This window comes from Daphnia pulicaria, chromosome 6, assembly GCF_021234035.1.
Source record: "Daphnia pulicaria isolate SC F1-1A chromosome 6, SC_F0-13Bv2, whole genome shotgun sequence".
Lineage (NCBI taxonomy): Eukaryota > Metazoa > Arthropoda > Branchiopoda > Diplostraca > Daphniidae > Daphnia > Daphnia pulicaria.
The window spans coordinates 10,354,558-10,375,255 of NC_060918.1; the positions used below are offsets into that span (position 1 = coordinate 10,354,558).

The 20,698-nt window shown below is 43.6% G+C and overlaps 3 protein-coding genes across 4 annotated transcripts; 2 read left to right on the forward strand and 1 right to left on the reverse strand.

The window, feature by feature from the left end:
- Positions 1 to 79: 79 nt before the first annotated feature.
- Positions 80 to 1,154, reverse strand: LOC124343362 (40S ribosomal protein S12-like). Its single transcript, XM_046796697.1, has 4 exons — positions 1,019 to 1,154; positions 862 to 906; positions 502 to 636; positions 80 to 438 (listed from the first exon to the last, which is right to left on the reverse strand). The coding sequence occupies exons 2-4, from the start codon at positions 876 to 878 to the stop codon at positions 174 to 176; spliced, it is 417 nt and encodes a 138-aa protein (XP_046652653.1). The 5' UTR covers positions 879 to 906; positions 1,019 to 1,154; the 3' UTR covers positions 80 to 173.
- Positions 1,155 to 1,331: 177 nt separating this feature from the next.
- LOC124343151 lies at positions 1,332 to 14,175 on the forward strand. Of its 2 annotated transcripts, XM_046796340.1 has the most exons (7): positions 1,332 to 1,967; positions 2,043 to 3,521; positions 7,042 to 7,439; positions 7,550 to 7,641; positions 9,597 to 9,649; positions 9,729 to 10,000; positions 13,445 to 14,175. In XM_046796340.1, the coding sequence occupies exons 2-7, from the start codon at positions 2,044 to 2,046 to the stop codon at positions 13,939 to 13,941; spliced, it is 2,790 nt and encodes a 929-aa protein (XP_046652296.1). In that variant the 5' UTR covers positions 1,332 to 1,967; position 2,043; the 3' UTR covers positions 13,942 to 14,175. The 2 variants fall into 2 exon arrangements, with proteins under 2 accessions (XP_046652296.1, XP_046652295.1); XM_046796339.1 differs by having other exon boundaries at positions 1,332 to 3,521.
- Positions 14,176 to 18,108: 3,933 nt separating this feature from the next.
- Positions 18,109 to 19,614, forward strand: LOC124343365 (protein C10-like). The gene is made up of 4 exons (XM_046796701.1): positions 18,109 to 18,364; positions 18,451 to 18,590; positions 18,682 to 18,718; positions 19,255 to 19,614. Exons 1-4 carry the CDS (start codon positions 18,322 to 18,324, stop codon positions 19,416 to 19,418), a joined length of 384 nt encoding a protein of 127 aa, XP_046652657.1. The 5' UTR covers positions 18,109 to 18,321; the 3' UTR covers positions 19,419 to 19,614.
- Positions 19,615 to 20,698: the final 1,084 nt, after the last annotated feature.

Sequence of the window (20,698 nt, forward strand, 5' to 3'; positions counted from 1 at the left end):
ACCTCGGCAAACGTAATTCCGAAAACCACCAAACCCCGAATCATTTCAATAACTACTATTCCAATAAAGAATCACACAGTCGACTTCAATCAGGATATATTTATGCACAACATGATACATGAGCAGCAGGTAAACACATCCCGTTAAACTCGTTCGAAGTCAGTCGTTGAAATTTACTGCTTCTTCAGGTAATCGAGAACGACAGCAGTTGCCTCGGTCTCAACACCCCAATCCTTGACGGCGACGCAGGAGCATCCGACGACCTTGCGGGCCTTGCCCTCCTTGTCGATCTTGCAAAGACCAGCCCATTCACCAAGCTTCTTGTTGTTGTCAACTTTCATCAAGGGGATGTTGTGTTCTTGGCAGAGAGCGGTGACCAGTTTCTTGTACATGGGTTCACTGCAGTTGTCAGCCAACACGCAGAGCAAAGCCTGGCGCCTATTCATCAAATTTTACTTGTTAGTCAACTGTGAAGGAAACTGGAATAACCATGAGCATTACTTGTCCAAAGCCTTGGCAGCCTCATGGAGACCACGGGCCAAACCATCATGGATCATGGCATTCTTCAGAACCTCCTGTGTAGCTGTGTTGATATCCATTGGGCCACCGGCAACTGGGGCACTCAACACATCACCTCTGTAATTAACAAATAAAATGGTTACCATTAACTTAGTTATGACACCCAGGACATGTGACAACACTCGACTTTTAAAAGCAATCAGTAGTTAGCATGTACATACGAAACTAAAATTTCGGGATTACAATTTTGACTAAATTATAGTTTGAACAAACGTTTTCAAAATACAACTGAGTTTAAGTTATTGAAATATAAACAACCAGTGGAATGATCACCAAACTTACCCTTCCATGTCAGACATGATTTTAATTGCTGAAATGGAACTCCTTCTGCAATTTGAAAAAACACCGAGTAAAGTGAAAAAGCTTGGAAAACGGGTAGGCAAGCCATTATTTCAATATAATGGATGCTGATGATAAAATTGGATGAATCAAAACTTACGATGACGATGCCCGAAAGGACTAAAATTTTAACAGACGGATCTTCGAGTAGCGTTTGTTACGAAGAGAACTTGCTCACCAGGTGGCAGGTCAATCAGTTGGAAGTCCGCACGTGTACCAACCAACTTGGATTTTCCCTAAACACACACATTCGTTATGAAAATATGTTTTCCTTATTAACAAATGAAAAAGCAATTCAAAATGTGGGATACAATACAAAATGATGTAGATATTTTAATTAAAATGAATTGTTTATCTTAAAACAACATTTTCCAGAAATTAATCAATTATATAACATAATTGTTTTACGTTTCTCTTCAATCAATTCCTAGCCCAGTACAGAAAACTGAGTAAAAGTCCTTAGGCAATAAATAGCAAATAATCCCCTATGGGCATAAATAAATTGATATGGAAGGATCGAAGCCGAGTGACGGGCCGATATTATATATTGCGTTGGTCTCGAGGAAAATGCAATATGTATAGCACACACATCTCAGAGTCTCGTAGTAGTAGTACTAGTACTAAACAGTTTCGAGTGGTGACGATACTTTCGTTGATATGATGGACTATCCGGCGGGGAGGATCCTGCAGCGAGCGGAAACTTTTTGTCTTTCTTTCTTTTACCCGGTGGTGGTGGATTTGGTCATGCGCGTCCACGGTCTCTTCTATACATGAGGCAACTTCAAATGTGTGTGTGTATACCAACCGAGTGACTATAAAACGGCACGCGCGCAGGAGTGACTCGGTTCTGTTGCGGCCAACAGTCCGTCGGGATCGAATGTGAGCAGCAGCAGCAGCAGTCAAGAACTTGACACAACATATATCCCCGAGTCTCTATTTGCTATATTCGTTCCCACTTTTGTATTTGGTTTAGTCGTCCAAAATTCAACTTTGTCCGAAACCAACGCGAACGTGACCGTGAGCTGCCAGACGGAACGCATTCATGGCCGGTACGAATTCATTCCTTTCGAGTGTGGCAATTCCAACGGAGAAGAGTGTTTGAATTGGGTGGTTTTTCTATCAAGAATGAATTGCGGTGACAATCATCCAGCGCCAATCATGGCCGAAGTGACGATCCTGACGCCCAACAACGTCCGCAAACGTCACCACCACCAACATCAACAACAACAGGACGTGCTGATGATGTCGTCCCTTTCTGATGATTTCGCCCGTCAACTTTCTTCCTCCTCGTCTCCATTGGTGGCCGTCGACGGCCGAATGACCGACGACAATGATGACCATCAGCATTTTGAAGATGAGCCAACCCTTCAGAGTCCGTCGGCGTCGGGAGCGCAACATCTCGACGTGATAATCAGTGCCGGTGGTCATCAGCAGAGCGACGACACGGGGACGGCCCAGCAGCGTCATTCGTCGGCCGATAAGGGTTGTCATTATTCCGACGACGAAGATGACGACGAGGACGACGACGAAGAAGAAGAGGAACATGAAGAGGAGCAAGACGCTCTGGTCAGGGCCTCTCGTTTGAGTCGTCGACATTCGTCGGCCGGCGCCGTGCCCATGTCATTAACCGTGTTGCCGTCCAACGTGTTCACGGACGTCTATAAGGGCGGAACGTCCGTGACCGGACGTGGCCTGGTCCGCGAGAGATCGGCACCGACAAGACGTTGTCGAATTGAAGAGGAGCAGCAGCAGCAGCAGCCGCGGAATCAATCGGCCACCTCGTCGGCACGTCCAGCAGGAGCAATCAATAATAACGTCGCTGGTAATTGGTTGAACGTGCCAGGTGCTGCCGACAGTTCTGGGAAGAAGAAGAACAAGACGGCCAGCAGCGGGCGAAACAATGTCTCGATCGAGCGTCTGGAATTAGTTCCGGCATCGCCTATGAGGAATAAATCACCATCGGGAGCCCTCGGCTCGCTGGCCGCTCCCGGCCGCCGACTCCAGCAGAACAACAGTTTCGGCGGAACAGCCAGCGAGTTGCTTCATCATCGGCCGTCCAATCCGAGTTTGGAATCGTCGGCCGGGCAGACGAGTACTAATAAGGAATCGCTGCGTCATCATCGTCCGTCGTCGACGTCGCAACATCATCACGTTCGCTCGCAATCGGTCCGTGTGGCTCCCCGCAGTACAACTACAACTACAACAACAACAAGCAACCGAAACAACAACATCAGCAGTTCAATCAATCAGCCAAAGTTGTTGGCCGACTACAACAGTGTCCAGCAGCATCAGCAATCCATCAAGGTCCGTCCTCGAGGGACCAGTTTGCCGGGAACCAACCGGGTCGATCCCGCGACGACGGCAATCAACGCAGAGGAGCAACAACAGCAACAACAACATTATTACGGCAACAATCAACAGACGGTAGGAGGCGAAGGTGATGAAGCCGATTATTACCTGTTGAGGCATTTTATCGTACACGGCAAAAGTAACAAAGTCGTCAACCGAGGCGATTCCTTCCGTCGATCCTTGCGATCCCACAAGCAGCAACAACAGCAGAGCGGCGGCGCCATCAGCCAACATTCCAGCACATCCAGCATCAGGTACACATGATAATATCAACATTTCAATTTCCTTCTTGTTTGATGTCACGCAACAAAATAAAAAACAAAACGGACGGGGGGGAGAAACAAAGTGAGTCATCAAAACACGCACGAGTTTACGTCTTATATTTCCGAGCTGCTGCTGCTGAATTGGCCATTACGGCTGCACAGCTGGGCATATCGCATACAGCCCCACTTTGTAGTGTTATTATCATGACGACGACGACGACGACGACTGTGTGTACTAGTTATATTGATGGTGCTGGGACTCACGTTTATAGATGTCCCGATGGACCCCGGTGAACGCCGATTCAATTGCAAAAAAGGTTTTTATAGATCGTCTGACGGCATAAAAGCGGCTATACAGTATAACATAGTGAATATGCGAGCAAAGGTTATATAAGCTCTGCGCTTTTCATGTGACCCCCCCACCCAGCAGGATCAGCTTATATATATACTTTCACAAATTTCCTATTTAAAACAATCAACCCTGAACGAAAATAGCCTCGTCGTGCAACACTAAAAATCGCCGTCTATCCTACACACACATTTATTTGGTAAACAATTTCAACCAGACGTTCTCGCTCCTGCTGCTCCTGCGTGTCCGTGTATATTTACCATGTGTCTGTGTGCACAAGTAAGTTTTATAGGTTTCTTTTATAGGCGAAAGGCTATATAGATCGTCCAAACAAGAGCAAAAGGGGGGGGTTTGCAGCTATACAGACGTTATTTTACGATCACCCACATCAGAGTCTTATACGTAGTAGGTCCAGTGACTTGCTGCCGGACTGGAGAGATGCGCACGTTGTTGTTGTTTGTTCAGCCATGCTCCGTCACCGTCTCTAATGGGCTTATACAGTTCATACCAAGTCCAACTTTTCCCTACTAACCTGGGCTAATGTCTAAATACTTCCCCCTGCATTTGGAAAGACGCAAAAAAGTCCGTGCGTGAATTATTGCAGCGCTCGTCATATAACTAGTTCAAACACCCGCATGAATTAAAACGAGGACAGCACAATAGCGCGGTCACGAATAGACCCACACACACACAAAAATTGGGCAGAGACTGAAAAAACCAAACTTGACGAGGCTCGCTAACGTTGTGGACGACATCCACTCACGTTTGGAAATGAAGTGCCAGTTGCACACGCGGCTCAGTTTCCTTGAACAGCCTCAAAAGTCACTGTAATTCCGCCCGTATTATGTGTACAAAAAAGTCTCTTTTGTTGGTTGCGTCTCGTGAGATGCGTGTCACACGCATCAGCATACACCCATTCTATACACACACATGCAGCAACCGGACAAACTTGATGAACTTTTACTTTCTCTCCGATCTAGTATATAGTGCATATATAACAAAAAGGAGCGAGTCAAAAATATAGAACTCTCCATCGTAACTCAACTGGCGCGCATTAAATTGTGTACTATAGAATATAGCGAAGCGAGAGCGCCAGGCAACGCGTTCGGGAGCCGAAAACATTACGTGTGTGTTGTTTGAAGAGGAGGTGCTGTTGCGTGGCGACTGGTTATATATTCTCAGAGTTTTTCCCCGAGGTACAAATTCGAGTCGGGGGAAAGAAAAGGGGCGAATCCAGCGTCTCTAAATAGAACATACGTATCAAATTATACAAGGGTGGAAAATATCTAAAGGAATATGGTGTGTAAGAAAAAGAATAGCAAATTGCGCATGGATATAGAACGGCAATTTGGATAAGAAAATTGCCAGGCAATGAAGCGCTACATGAATGCGCGCATAGACTGTCGGTTGTTGTTGTTGGGGATCTGCTGACGCACTACAAAATCAAAACCTGTCCGCAGACTCAAGCTGATCCCGCAAGGGTCGGAGGAAAAAGAAAAAGTTAAGGAAAGTACACGTTCTTATTATCTATGTATAGGCGGAGGATGACGACGGGTCTATAAATACACCATCATTTCCCAGATGTATAAATACACAAACTTGCTGCTGCTAGGTGGAATATCAATTATGAATTTTTTCTATGGCGGCGGTGGCGGCCGTGCGGCCCGTAGGCAACGAATAGGAACACCACCAAATGCAGCCGATGGCGTGATGGCAGACGGCAGCGGCGGCAATCTATAGGGAAATCGACGTCGATACTCGGATCGCGTGTGTAGTATATCAACCGCTCCGGCCGCCACTGTGGGAAAATCAACGTATTTATTCAATCGCAGGACTATTGGTTATGGCTATATACGTACATTATACACGTTATTATCCTCCTCCCTCTATTCGAACTAATAAAATTCCGACGACGGCCTATTAAAAATGATGAGAATGTTGGATAGAATAATATTCTTGTTGATGCACGGAACGTTTCCATTTCGGAGAAAGGTTCACAGACCCGCGTCGGTGATCCCCTTTTTCAATGTTCAACACGGGATGCACTCAAGCCTGTGCCGATTGGCTGTGGGTTTACACGAAAACTGACGGCGCATCGGTAAATAATAAATGAGGAATCACGTTGAAATGGGCGGGGGGATTACAGCGAATCTGAAAATGCTTTTGAACAAAACATGTCAGCAGAGCCTGGGCTGTTTGTTGCTATTTAAATTTGATATTATCTCCCATTACAATAGCAATAGAACTTTTCTGCGTATAGACGCCGCGCAGGATTTCCCCCTTTGAAAAAAAAAAACAGTCGGGGCCAATTAGGTACACTAATCTTCTTTGTGTTGTTGTTATTATTATACACTAGCATAGGGCGGTGATGCACTCGAGCCCTTTTCTATTTATTTGCACACACACACGACAGGCTTAGATTGTCGTCCCATGAAATCAAAGAGGATAGTGCGGCTGAGCGCCATCTCTGATTATTAACACAATGATCCTTTTTTCCTATTTTGTTTTGCAAATCATTTCACCGAAATAAAGCTCGAAATAATCAGCGCGGATGAGATTCGCATTGGCCTACACAGTTGGCCATCACAATTTAAAAGAATAAGATTGAAAATGACGACATGTGCTATAGGGCTGCTGATGCCGATGCTGCTGGATAGTTCCACGTCACTGCTCAATTGTTATTTGCTTTCTTCTTTCGACAGAACAATAAGCGCACCGAAGAACTAGCTCCGAATACTTGTATATAACAAGCTGTCATTCTCTCTAATCCCTCCACCCCCATCTCCGCAAATGCAATTGTAAAAGTTTGGCTATCTGCATTGGATGCATCCAACACAGCAGTCCCGAAATAGCCAACACTCTTAATTGCATTTCGGTCCTTAGTCAATTGCATTTACAGACTAGGCAATTGACGCACCGGTAGACTATATACTACACTGCGTAGATTCCGGCCTATAAATAGAATCACTCGCCCCTCTATACACCACCTAAAACGAATTGATAAAGCGGCACTTTACCTGCGTAGGTGGGCACTATCTTATAAACACCGAACGACATTGCGCCCTGTCGTCGTCTGATAGGGTCGTCGTGACACAATTTATTTATTTCTATTCGACTGCTCACATCAAATGCAATTGGCTTTTTTTTCTCTTACTGATCAAGTACGGAAAATGTTGCCGGATCACCGCCGCCCATCCAACAACCCCACCAGCAGTATCAGTACCAGCCACAACACTACCAGCAACAACAGGGTCAATACTACTCGTCTGCGCCCTATCAGCACTACTCGTCCATGGATCAAGTTCAACAGCATCCGGCCGCCGTGCCGCTGTCATCATCCAGCAGCAGACGAGCCTCGTTATCTCTGCTGATGGTCGGAGCTGATCAACAACAATATCTAACAGCTGGCCCGTCGCCGCCATCGGGCCCTTATTCGTTGGGGGCAGCCACAGCTGAACCGTTCAGAGTTCTGATGCTCGGAGCTTCCGGCGTTGGTAAAACAGCCCTGACGGCCCAATTCATGACGTCTGAATACCTCAACACGTACGAAGCTTCATTAGGTAGACACGCAATAAAGTTCATTTCGAAATCGAATCAATTCATTTGATTATTATGGCCGGGGTCGACTGTGAAATGATCCGACGACGACGAATGTCTTTTGTTTTTACAGACGAGGACGCCTGCGACCGTTCCGTTTCGGTTCTCCTGGACGGCGAGGAATCTCAATTGATTTTCATCGATCATCCGCACGGCGAAATATCGGTGAGCTTCCAATATTCTCGCTATTATTGGCCATCCTTCTATTCATAATTAAGTACCGCGTCCAACAACTTTATAGAGACGTACTAACATTGATATATACCTACTGCAATCCCACCAAGATAGAGCCGAGGTGCAGGTACAACTTTTGAGACGAAGGTATAGTATCTACTGTTGAGGAACTTGATCCCAATCATAACGGAAATTTCGTCGCAAACGTCACTGTAATAAGATTTGATTTTCCCCACTGCGTAATAACAGCAGAGGAAATATTCGTTGGCTGAAAGTTCACAATTGGATTTTGCTCTCTCACAAATTCGATGATGACTCGGCGCTATTCGCCTGGGCTTCCCGGTAAAAGTAAAAAAAAAAAAAAAATGGAGAACTCAAATGAAATTTGAGATGTCGCGCGCGCGCTTAAAAATAGATGGAAAGAACTGACGGAAATTCTACCGAATGAACAAGGAAAAAGTTGCCATCTCACTAATAATAAACCCCTTTCGCTCTAAAAGCATATGCGTACACTATTGTGGCGGACGCATCTATTTAAAATGATACGCATTCAACCGCGTCTCATTGCGATGCTGCAATATTCAAACCAGCAGCAGCAGCAGCAGCAGCAGCAGACAAGCAAGCTTGTCTGCATCGCAAATGTCACAGACTAAAAAAAGAGAGAACCAAACATGTCGTGTTTAGACTATATAGACACGGTCATCTCGCCTGCGTGCCTTACATCTTATTTCCCATTCTGAATCAGTCGGCAATAAACAGAGCGTATACACAACATGTGGAACTTTTCCCATAATACCCCTCCGGGCAGGTATTACACCAGTTTAACATCCTCTTTCTCTCGACTGTTATAATATATATGTACTCGCTCCGCGTTCGTTATTATTCTTTTAGATTCTCTCAGTGTTCATCGCCAAAGTTACGGGACATTTCGTGCAGGCCACCGGGGCTTAATATATTGTACTCCCCCCAACTCACCCATCCAGCCGCTGCTGGCGGAAGGTTTGAAATTTGATACACAAAACAAGAAGAAGACGCACAAGAGACGAGCAAATTCAAAAGTTGCAGAGCTCAGGAAATATGATATATTGCGTTACATTTCTTGTTGTATTGAACCGTCGGTGAGCGCGTCGTGTGTCCAACGACATAAAAGTTGACGGGGGAAAGTTTGCCATCGCCGCTATAGACATGACCCAAAAGTCGCATATACATGTCAATATATTGCCGCGACAACTCGAAAAGATTTAGATAAATACAAGACGACTAGTTCGGTAGGCAACTGAGCATATGCAATTCTCGATTCGAGCCATATTTAATGAGAAATGAAAGCGGAGAGTCGCCTCAGAAGAAAAAGATCAAAGGGAAATATGATGACGAATGGCAAAGTGGTTGGGCGTGGACCGAAGCAAAGATCAAGGAACAAGAGTGGAAAGAGAGAAAAATAAAGTCCTTCAAGTAGTTCCTGCAACGTCAGAGATGTCTCAGAGTCTAGCAGACCCAAAGGCGAGTCTCAGAGACGATCCTGCAGCCGCAGGGTCAAAGAGGACACACTCCAAGTACACTGCCGAGCAGTTCAGCGGAACACGCAACTGCCCCGCGACCGACACCCAACGGCTGGCAACAGCATCCGCAGCATCCGCATGGCAATTCACTTGAGATGGCTACAATCTCCGTTAGTTGCACTGTCAGATCAAAGTGGTGGCTGAAATTTACAGGGGTGGATACATAAAAGGGTATTTGTGTTTAAGAGCCCCTAACCTTCTATAAGTTGATGCCGACTGATGGATACTGCCGTCATTATTATTACGGGGCGGATCAAATAAGAATCTCATTAATCGTTTAAGATTCACGCAGCGACGTGGAGTTGCTAATGAATTTCATTTCGGGGAAATCTTAAAAATTACCTTGAAATAGCATTAACGTCAGTTACATATTTGATTACCTATCAGGTGGAGAATTGCATAGCGACGTATAATCCGCACGCCTACGTCATCGTCTACAGGTAAAAAAACGACCGAAATAAGCCAATCGAATCTTCCCAACTAATAATTTTGATTAAAATTCCCCCTTGTTTTACACAGCGTCGTCGACGCCGAAAGTCTCCGCGAAGTGGAAGAGATCCTCCACTTTCTGTGGCGTCACTCGCTGACCAACAATAGCAACAGCTCAACATCGTCGTCCTCCTACTGCCGCCAGCGTCACAACACAATCAGTTTACCTGTCGACGATTCCCTGACACCCAGCAACAGCAACAACAGCCGGACGTCGCCGTTTCAAATGCTCCCGCCACCCACCGTCATCCTGGTGGCCAATAAAATCGACTTGGTCCGCTGCCGAATCATTTCTCCGCAAGGTACGTAAGTCGCGTGTCAAGACCAAGAAACAAGACAAAATCAGAACCCAAAAAGAGGCGATTTCAAATCGTATCAGGACCCCATAGTCTTTTTTCTAAAAGGACGCGCTATATACAAGAGGAGGAGTGTGTAGGATGTTGAAGGATCGATTTGTCTAAAAGGAAGAAAAAGAATTTAATCGCGGGAGTGAAAAGGATCGTGACAGCAAGAAACTGCTGTTCTATATCACCGTACACAAGCTGCTGCCGCTGCAGCCACCATCCATTTTGCTCCCCTATAACCATATCGATCGGTACGAGGGCGGAGAATCGCCCTGGAGATCTCTCTGTGCTTTCTAATATTTTTTAGACAATGAGCCGAGCTGCTGCTGCTGCTGCTGTGTACAACTCGGCTCCGTTTTTTATTTTTTTGGGGGGGTATTATAACGGAGAGAGAGAGGATATGCCGGGGATTTTGAATTCAACTGGAATTATTCGAGCAAATCGTACCCCGGGCTCTCATGCAACTTGGGGATTGTTCCTTCTAAAACAGGCGACGGCTGCATGATTCCAACAGATGCTTGTGAACTGATGACGACATTAACTGCTGCTGCTGCTGTATCGACTGGCAGCACCGCGTCTCAGAAAGGCGAGTGAAAATCATTTGAGATGGAGAAATAAGACAAAAATAGGCAGTCAAGAGTATAAAGCTGGCCGGATTATAATGGGGGGCCATCCATAGGGGGGGGGGGGGGGGGGGGGGGAGGAGGACACAGGTGGTGCAGCAGAGGAAAAAAGTCGCCGGAGTCTAGACTGCTGTAGGAACGCATTTCGGCCAAACCAATTATCTATGGAATGAGAGAGTCTTCCCTCCTCAATTGCGTCCCGCATATAGACGGATAAACCAATACCATCAATATATATATAGGACCGAGAGAAAAAAAAAAGATCAATATAGGAAAAGAACCAGCCAATGGATGGCGGCGGCCATACAGACCAATATAATAGAAATGGCTGTAGTGCCCCTCCATCTGCTATCCATTGCTCATATAGGCCGTGTAGTATATGGGCAGAACTGTTATTACGGTCGGTAGGGAGAGTGGCTGGGGCGTGTGATGCAATCAATAAGAGAATAATCTACAGGCGGGAAAAAGTTATGTTGCAGCCAAACAAACTGATGGTGATGAAGAGTGGGGAAAAACCTCTTCTTGGCTCAATATTACAGCTCGCCGATAGGTCCATTAAAAAGAGAAATAGTATAAGGAACCCATTCTTTTTTTAAAACATGGGTATAAAAGAGGCCCGTAGATCAGTTAAAGGCTGTGCGGATCGTCCGTTCTTCTTTTTGTTTCTGACCAAATTCCATTAGATGGCAAGAAAATAACAGGACGTCGCAACTGCTGCCAAATGACTGTCAACCGAATTTTTCTCTCGTTTTATTTTTATTTTTATTTTTTTCTACCTCGGGCTGGCGGCACTCGGTGGTCCGTCAGCATATCCGTCATCCATTTACTGTCGCAGAGCTTCAAGGGTCTTTTACAACTTAATATAAAAATCCAAACCCCGAATTTGCGACTAAACCATAGAGCGAACTGAACTGCGGCATAGGCCTTGAGAATTAAACGAGGCGGAAACGGTCCGTCTGTGATGCTAATGGGAAAAAGGATGACGCAAATGGGAGTTTAAAAGGATCCGAATAGCATTTCAAGTGAAATATCTAATGAATAAAAATAACTGGAAAAAAAAAAACAGCCGTGATGAGAGGAACAATATCGAGCAGAAATTAAATTGAGGAAATGAAAAAGTTCTAGTCCTAATAAACAACAGCCAAAAAGCCCCCGAGGAACAAGGACGAGCAAAATGACAAAAGAGGCAGTCAAAGAAATGTGAAAGATTTTCTCATTAACAGCAGCAGCAGCAGCAGCCGAAAAACGCATTGACGCTCACGTCTCTCTCAGAAATCTTTAATGAATATAATGATGAACGAAGACGAGCAACCGGAAACGGGAGACAAAAGAACGAAAGAAAAATGGCAAAGTGTACTAGTACCACTACCGTACTATACGGTACCCTCTCTTCTTTTCTTTTTTTAAATTACATAATAACGGCTGCTATACAACTAGATAATAAATAAAAAAGGGCGAGATAGTTGAATAATATGCAGATGAAGATGAAATTGTTGAATCAATATCGCCAGAAATCTTTTGTGTAGACAGAAGAAATAGCTCCGGTGGGAATGCGCGAAGAAGAAAAGAATCGCTCCATCATCTGCTTCTGTTGGAACGGGAACCGGAAGGACAAAACAAAAAACGGAACAAGGGGGTGGGGGGAAGGGAAATCGATATTATCGGATCTAGAAAATCATTTCCAATATATATGAGCGAGGGTGGGGGGGGGAGTCAGGAAATGGACAGAAACAATAGAAAGCTAGAGGCAGCCATTGCGGCGGTGTGTTGTACACATCACGATGGCTGGGCAAAAGGAGCTGAATGAGAACGTGACAGTCATCAGGAAGAGCTTCATCGTCTTTTTCTTTTGATGAAAAGAGAATGGGCGAAAAAGATTCCCCAGCGGGTGGAATGAGAATGAAATGCTAATGTTTTCGCTCCTCATCTCCAAATCCAATATGTAATCTACATCTATATTGCGGGATTTCTTATTTTCCGTCCAAGCCAAAGGAAAAGGTCCGCGCCCACACACACGCTCCCGATATTTGCTCATTCCCGGAATTATTAAACGCCAACAAGGTCCGGAATTTCCGATAGTAAAATGTTACACCCCCCATATTATTATAGACCGGCGGGGAAAGCGCTCCTGGCCATACGTATAGTGACCCACGTTTGGTTTGCTAATTTTTCGTGTACCGAGGGATTCGATTCCAGATTCCATCACTTTTATTTCCGTACCGGAAGCGGAAAATTGCCTACGTGAAGTTGTTTTGAATTACCCCCTCAAGTTCAAAGGCGACCAAAGTTTTCGCAAATGTCTTCCGCTTCCACAAAGTAGCAAGTACAGTTCCTTTTTGAAGTTCTTGCCGACTTTGTTGATGATTAAGAACTCGTCAACCGTCGGCTGATTGAATTTAGACCCCCCCTCCCCTTTCCGCAAAAAAACATTTCCGCCTAAAGCGCTTTACGCGGAACAAGGTGCAGGAGTCTATATAGATGTTGTTGACACGTCAATACAACTTTAGTAGGAGAGAATGTCGACGCCAGAGTGGATCAGAATGGCATCAAAGTCAAAAAAGTTTGGCCTGGTCCAAATTGAACTGCTGGACATTTCCTAATAGCGTTGCTGGCGACAGCCAGAAACGCCCAAAATGTCAATAAAATCGAGTCTAAAAGATTGAAGTGTACAGCCCGTCAGAAACAGAACAATTGGGTCTCAAACAAATATGACGCTAATAGAATAAAAGAAGACTAGAAAATTGATATTCATTTTTTGTTTTGTTTTTGGGGTTGGCAGCGGGCAAATCTTTAGCGACGTCTTTCGACTGCAAATACATCGAGACGTCGAGCGGAATGCAGCACAACGTCGACGAACTGCTAGTCGGAATCCTCAAGCAGATCCGGCTGAAAATACAAAAGACGGAACAGCAAATGCAGTTGCTTCTATCATCGCCAAATTCTTCGTCGTCCACCTCCTCATCGTCCAGGAGTTTGTTCCGAAAGAGGAGTGGACGTCGACGTCAGCAGCAACAACAACAACAGCAGCAGCAGCAACAACACAGAGTTAATTATCAGGGTGGTTCAGCAGGTGCTGCTGGAGAGGGTGAAGGATCCTGTTGCATCAGCACGTCAGGAGCAGGGGTCGCTACCGGTGGATATCGGATAACATCATCAACTAATCGACGATCGGCAAGTCTACGGGTCCGCCGGATGCTGGGCAAAGCCGTTTGGACCTGCGCCGAATATTATCACAGGAACAAATCGAGATCCTGCGAAGATCTTCACGTTCTGTGAAAAAAAAAACAGCCCGAAGAAAATTCGCTTTCAAAATTTGTTTCCAAAAAATTTCAAACATATCCCCTTTCTCAATTTAAATAAAGTACAGCCATCATTATTGCTGTCCATTTCTTCTTCTTCTTCCTCATCTATCTGCTTGTTTTTTCCCCCCTCTATATGAATGTGTATACCGTCTGCAGCTGGGCTCCCTCTGACACGACCGTCTATAAATACATCGATCATATCACGTTGGCTTCCGTTATTATTATTGAATCATCGGCACGAGCGCCATTGCGTCATGCGACAGATTACGGGGGAGCACCCTTTTTGTTTTCTTTTGTTCTTGTGATTCTTTAATGCGTCACCAAAGTGCAGGCGACTCTGCTGCGCAACACCTTTTCAATTAGCTGTTCTATTAAAGATGAGAACACACATTTCTATCCGCTGACTGGCTGGCTGATGCCCTTCCATCATTTAGCGCTATAAACGTTAATGAGTTTGAAAATAGATTCTCTCCACGCTTCTAACGGCGCCTCCTGGCAGCAGCACTTTATAACTCATCTCTTGGGCACTCGTCCACGCGACGAGGGAGAAGCTCCAGTTTCGATTGTTGGGTGCGGTGCACATTGTCGCTGGACCTGCAGAGGATGACAGACAGGCCGAAAGGCAAAGCTAACAGAAACTCGTGTCCCCTTATTTCTTGGCTGTTGTGTGTACAATGTTTTATTCAATCTACGCACTCCCTTTGAACGAGCGAGAGAAAGTCCTTTTAGCAGCAGAGCACTCGCTCTTCTATTATAATCCAATCCTAGGAATAGTACGGGAGAGATAGTACCTCTTGACCTCGGCCAGTCTCCACCGAATTTCAAATGAAACAACAACAACAACAACTATTCTATTTGGGGCTAAACTAAAAAAAAAGTTTTCCTCCGGCTGAGAATGGAAGTCTGCTAGTGAAATAAATCCACACTTTTAGACTGTACTGCACGTTATTCACGACACAATTTTTTGGCCTTATTAAGGAATAACGCCACGCGATTTGGAAATTAAAGTTTTGAGTGGGAAGTAACTTTCCTCTCTCAACGTATGTAGGAACTATTTTGGGGGCATCTGGGGACGGCGCGAGCCTACTGAATAAGTAAATCAAACAGGACTTACCGAAAAATTTAAACCTTCCAGATATTTGGAAGAAACTGGTTCCTGATTGACAGTTACTCTGTTCAACAGATGAAGGAGAACACCTATAAACACAGTCACAGACAGTTGAAAACACATTTTAAAAAATTCACGCCAGGATCAAAATCGGTCGGAGAAATTCAGCTGAACAGTGAACACTTGACAACAGCTGACAAGGACTATACTTCGCTACTACGCAATAACGAAAGGAAAAGCCTGGAATAGTCGATAACGAAAGATAAAATAATAGGAGAAAGGGGTCGAAAAAGAAAACTTGTGGCTTACTTTTTAGAAAACAAATTAACAAACTAAACCCAAGGTAGCAGGAAACGCACTCATCCCCAAACAGTTTCAAGGATCTACCACTGTTCTCAATCTATAGACGCCCCCATAAGAATTCAATTTAGAAAAAATGCGATTTTTTTTTTCATTTTTCTCATAACCCGTCTTCATATTTCCATCATTCATAAATCTGAGTCATTAATTTGAGTTTAGTTATCTGCATCTAGGCTGTTGGATGACGAAATCTTCTTGGTGAAATTTCTAGCGCGTGAAACATTGTAAGAAGATAAGTTGTTGATGTCCCACAAGAGCTTGTATACTATACACCATCATTAACAATGCGGTAAATGTGCGACTCTTGTTATTTGATCGTCTGTGTCTTTGATCCTTCTGCTGGCTGCTTCGAGAGTTGCTCGTTAGTCCAAACTATCTCACCACTAGCACAAAAACTCCCACACACACACGCACACGTTTATTGTCGAGAAAGATTCGGTAAATAGAATCGTTCGTGGTATCATACCAGAATGTGGTAAATCGTTCAAATGTCGCTGCTGACGAATGCGTCAAAGTCGCAGCTCCGCGCGTTTCCTCAACGTCGTCGCCCACAACGAAAGATTTTCCCTTTAATTAAAGACTTTGGAATCATTCCTGGCTTGGCACAGATCCTGATTGCATGGTTGCTTGGTTGTTGAGTCCTCTATTAAAAAAAAAAAAGAAAACACAAAGTCCCCCTCACATATTCCGGCACTATTATGTAAGGATGCGCCCTTGTGGATCGCCACCGCAACTATCATAATTTGTAATTAGAGCAGAGCAAAGCGCAAAGCCGTGAATCTTGTATGCAATAAATGAGAAAATAAACGGGCTGAGAAGAAGTGTGTACAACAGTTATCGCTCGGTTAATAATTACACGCACACGTGGCAGTTAAACATTGAGAACGACAGAGCATGCTGGGCGCTTTACTAATCCATGACTTTTCAACGTTCGGGTCGATTTTGTGTTTTCCCGATTGGAATGGGCCAGATCAGACGTGCATAAAACAGGGGCGAGGGCGCGCTGAATCGAAAACATGAACTATGCATCCAACCATTTGATTGTTGTGGGTCATTTCATTCGGATTGAATCGTGTAATAATTGATGGAATGGAGAGACTGCTCAAGAGAGAGAGGATATTCGGTCGAGTGGAAGAGCCGATCAGCAGCTCGCGGGCACAGTATATATAGTGGATGAAGGGAGAACAAATAATATAATGCCGAAAAGGCTAGGAACGTATCCTGTAGTGAAAAATTGAACTTTTCCAGTTTCCTTCGTCGTCGACAATGTACACGAGATTGAATAAAAGAAGGCACATGGATGGCTGAACTTTTTCTTGTGAAAAAGAAAAGAAAGAAAAAGAAAAACGATCTGACGTCACTGGCGCCTATATTTGGCTTTTTTCCCTCCATACACCTGACACTCTGGATGACGTGATGACGGTCACATTGTGCCAAACATTCACAACAATCGCTTTGAATTATTGAATGGGAATTTATTGCTTGCAATCATGCGAGACAAATCGACGTGCCAAGGCCGCATTTTATGACATCGTAAAATTTGATCCCGTGATTCCCGATTCGCCGATTGGAATTCTAACCGAGACGAAGCTGCCCCCCACTATTCGAGAAGACGGCGCTATCCTCTCAGAATGATAGGGAGAAATCGAAGGATCTTCATTTTTTTAAATTTTAGACGTTTTTAAATAACCCTTTTTATTTATGATACGCAAATTTATAGGATGTTGCAGAGAAGACGATGGCTAAGCTGTCATCTCACTTAAATGTAATTAGAGACACAGTTGGGATAGAATAACTTAGAGTTGTTCAATGAGAAAATGTATTGAAATATAGACAAAAGGGACGGTATTTTGGAGTGGTAAATTGCATGGAGCGCTTTGCACAGCATTAAGTAATCGGTAATAGTAGGCGAACTGGCGAACGACTCTGAGAAGTCAACTTCGGAGCGTATAAGACCAAAGCCGATGTAGCCGAGTTTTATGGGTTGCGATTTTTATGATGGATGCCCTTTGCTGCAACAGGGCATCGAATAAATCAGGGGGTAAGTTTGGAAGTGAGATATATAATGGTCCATAGTTTAGTATTAGACCGTAATGAATTAATGAATATCGATCATTATTGTCATTATTATTTCCCATAAATGCGCTGTATTCTAAAAATGAGAATCTAAATTCCGTACCTTTCCGCAAATCCAAATTAAAAAAAAAAAAAAAATAGAAAACAGAAAACAGGTTTCATTCCAATTTTTGAATTAAAATTAAAACATTTGAAGCTGGCTATCAATTCAAGAGGGAAACTCACAGGCGTTGCACGGATTTGTTTCAAACCAGTACCATCTAGCGGTTGGTCGTATTTTGCAAAAAGAATTTTTTAAGAGAATTTGGTAAAAAGAAAATTAAAATAGAAAAGAGAAAACTAATCAATGTAAGTTTTCATTTGGGATCAATCTAGATTTCATTCGTCAACAAAAATGTAACAAAATTGAAAAAAATCCATCCGTCGATTAAATCTTCAGAAGTTTATGTAACATCGTTTAAATGTTTCTCGTAATACGTTTGCTTACTCAATTACAATTACATTTCAAATGTTAAATCATGACTTCCCACTTAACAGAAAATTGAATACTCCTCCAAGAAAATGCTCAATTCCGGAATCCCAGATCCGGAGTCGGCAAAGCAAAATGAAATTTTAGCAGACTACGTTTGAAGCCATTTGTTTTGACAGAACGCCATAGTGGATTAATGTGCGAGTTGCATATGTTTTGTTCAAAGACTCTAAAGTCCCTGTTTTCACTGCACTCTCTGTATATGCACGTGATTACATAGTTTACTTTGAAGTTTCAATAGGATAACTAACAACCAGATCAAAAGACTCAACCAAAGCAAAATGAATGACTGTGTCCTAAGATTCGACGCCGAAAAGGCTAGAGGTATGTTTTGTGCTTTTGGTATCATACCATTTTCGTCAATGAGGCATCTCTATGATGACATTTCAAACCCAATGAACTTGAAACAGAGGCATGCACTGATATATTGGCAGCCTTGAGCCAACCAGGAAATGCAGAGAGATTGGCCCGGGCTAGAGAGCTTGCTGGCACCGACATGGTTAAAGTCATGAGGGAGGTTTTCCCCATAGTTACCCAGATCCAGCTAGAGGTACTGTGTTCTCCTTTCATTTGGCCTTTTTAAAAACTTTTATATTTTTCTTCGCATTTGTAAGCACTCTGATTTCAACTTGTCTTTTTAGGTTATTCAACGTTTTGGGTTTCCTGGAGATGGTGAAGGTAAAAACAAACTTTCAGTATCTCAGCAGTCACGGTATTGCTAAATGTTAAATCCTTGTTAAATGAAAATAAGTCATGCAGGTCAGGACATGAACTTTGAATGCTCAGAATCATAGATGGGTAAAAGTTTTATATTAGTACCAACAGAAACATACTTTGGATTTTGAATAACTGAGAAGTTGAAAAGTTGAAGGTTAGCACCAGTTTTGGGAAGGACCATCCAACTTTGCTATGTGCTATGCTCTCATTCCTTAGCATCATCAGTCCTTTATGGTGGCTTAATGGATGTTTGTGCATAGCAGATGTTTGCCTCTCATATCTTTTACCTTTTGCAGTTCTTCTTTGCTCAGCCCGACAATCATGCCGACTTATGTTAGTTATGTAAATTCAATTCAACGACATGTGTTTTTTCGGCTTGACTCGATCTAATGTGACGCAATCGATCGGCGCTCTTGTTGTCAGTTGTGATGTGTTATTGATGACTTTTGAGAGTTGATGTCGACATCTGTTTGCGTTTCTTCTTCTTTTTGCGGCAGGTGCAGCGCAGTTTCTTCAATTGGTCCGTTCGCTGGAGAAGGAGGACGGGGAAGTCGGGCGATTAAGCGACGAACTTCGAGCCCATTTCCTCCCACCGATGACGGCCCCCATCCATTCGATACCAACGTCAACTCCTCAGTGCAACGGTGCACCTCAGCAATAATTCTGTCGTTTCGTTGTTGTGTGTTGTATTTTTTAAGTGCAGTAAAAGCCAAGCCAATAGGAACAAATGCCATTTGAAGAAGCCAATTCATTTTTATGGAAAAACTAATAATGTCTCCCTCTGGATTACACGTCGATTGTTGTTATTATTCCTTTTCTCTCTCCTTGCAATAATAACGAATTATTTTCTCTCTCCATTGTTCGACTCTTTTTTTTTTCTGTTGCACCGTAGCCGTTTTGGTCCTTGCTAACGAGTTTTATCAGTCGATAAAAGAGCGTTGGGATGAGAGAGAGTTGATGGAATCTAATGGCGTTTATAGTGCCTCTGCTGCTGGCGCTGTTTCTATCTCTTTCTAGGTGGAAAGAGTCCATTTAGTAGCAGTAGTGCTACAAGCTACAGTATATGTTTAGCTTTCAAAAACAAAGTAGAGAGAGAGAGAGAGAGAGTTGATTAGAGTCAGTCGACAGTGTAATTGTCGAGTCCAACGGGGAACTTTGCAACACGCATTTATTGTGCGCATAATTTTGCTAATTCCTGTTTGATTAACAAATGGATATCCATCGGATATGAGCAGAGATATGTGCTGATGAGTTATTGGCCGCCAGCGGCTACTGTTTAATGTTGGCCCCCTAATTGTAAATGAAAGCACTAACGCAATCGGCGATCGATCCAAGGTAGTGCCTTAGCAAAATGAAAATCAAAAATGGGAATTCTTATTTAAGATTATGTCATCCAGCCAGCAGAGATGCGTACTACTGAGAAGAAATTTTGGATTGTCCATGGCCCTTATATTTTGGAAATTTAGGTGATGGGGGGAAATCATCGTGACTTGCGCAAGTTGCTGTAATCGGATGAATAATCCAACTCTACTGGCGCCTCGTCTCCAGTCTTCCTTGTCCCTTAACTAGGGCCAGACGAATATGACGGATGATTATGCAGATCTGCTCCAAGGATTTCATTTTTTTTTTCTTAAATTATTATTTTCTATTCGAAATTTTCCAATTTCTTCTTTGTTCTTATTCCTAGCTCCATCAATAGTCTCAGCAGTAAATTACCATATGATTAACCTGTTAATGTCTCAGCCGGTTGCGATGTGACTCTGCGAATGTGATATTATTATCAAGTTATTACTACAACAGCAGTTCATCTGTCCCATAACAGTTGTTTGAATTGGCAAAGAAATAGCAAACACCATTTTTTGAAAATTAAAAATTAGGCGGGGCGCCTGGCCGACTTGTAGATGATGACCTCCAGCACAAAGAGGAGAAGAAGAAGAAGAA

What these genes read in the sequence shown, in the direction of transcription:
- LOC124343362 (XM_046796697.1), bottom strand. An exon ending in GCTGCCAAGGCTTTGGACAA is followed by an intron (nt 439 to 501) that starts GTAATGCTCATG and finishes TTTGATGAATAG; the next exon opens with GCGCCAGGCTTTGCTCTGCG.
- LOC124343151 (XM_046796339.1), top strand. Translation starts at nt 2,044, where the DNA reads ATGAATTGCGGTGACAATCATCCAGCGCCAATCATGGCCGAAGTGACG. An exon ending in ATCCGCACGGCGAAATATCG is followed by an intron (nt 7,642 to 9,596) that starts GTGAGCTTCCAA and finishes ATTACCTATCAG; the next exon opens with GTGGAGAATTGCATAGCGAC. An exon ending in GCCTACGTCATCGTCTACAG is followed by an intron (nt 9,650 to 9,728) that starts GTAAAAAAACGA and finishes TGTTTTACACAG; the next exon opens with CGTCGTCGACGCCGAAAGTC.
- LOC124343365 (XM_046796701.1), top strand. Translation starts at nt 18,322, where the DNA reads ATGAATGACTGTGTCCTAAGATTCGACGCCGAAAAGGCTAGAG. An exon ending in CGACGCCGAAAAGGCTAGAG is followed by an intron (nt 18,365 to 18,450) that starts GTATGTTTTGTG and finishes AACTTGAAACAG; the next exon opens with AGGCATGCACTGATATATTG. An exon ending in GTTTCCTGGAGATGGTGAAG is followed by an intron (nt 18,719 to 19,254) that starts GTAAAAACAAAC and finishes TTTTTGCGGCAG; the next exon opens with GTGCAGCGCAGTTTCTTCAA.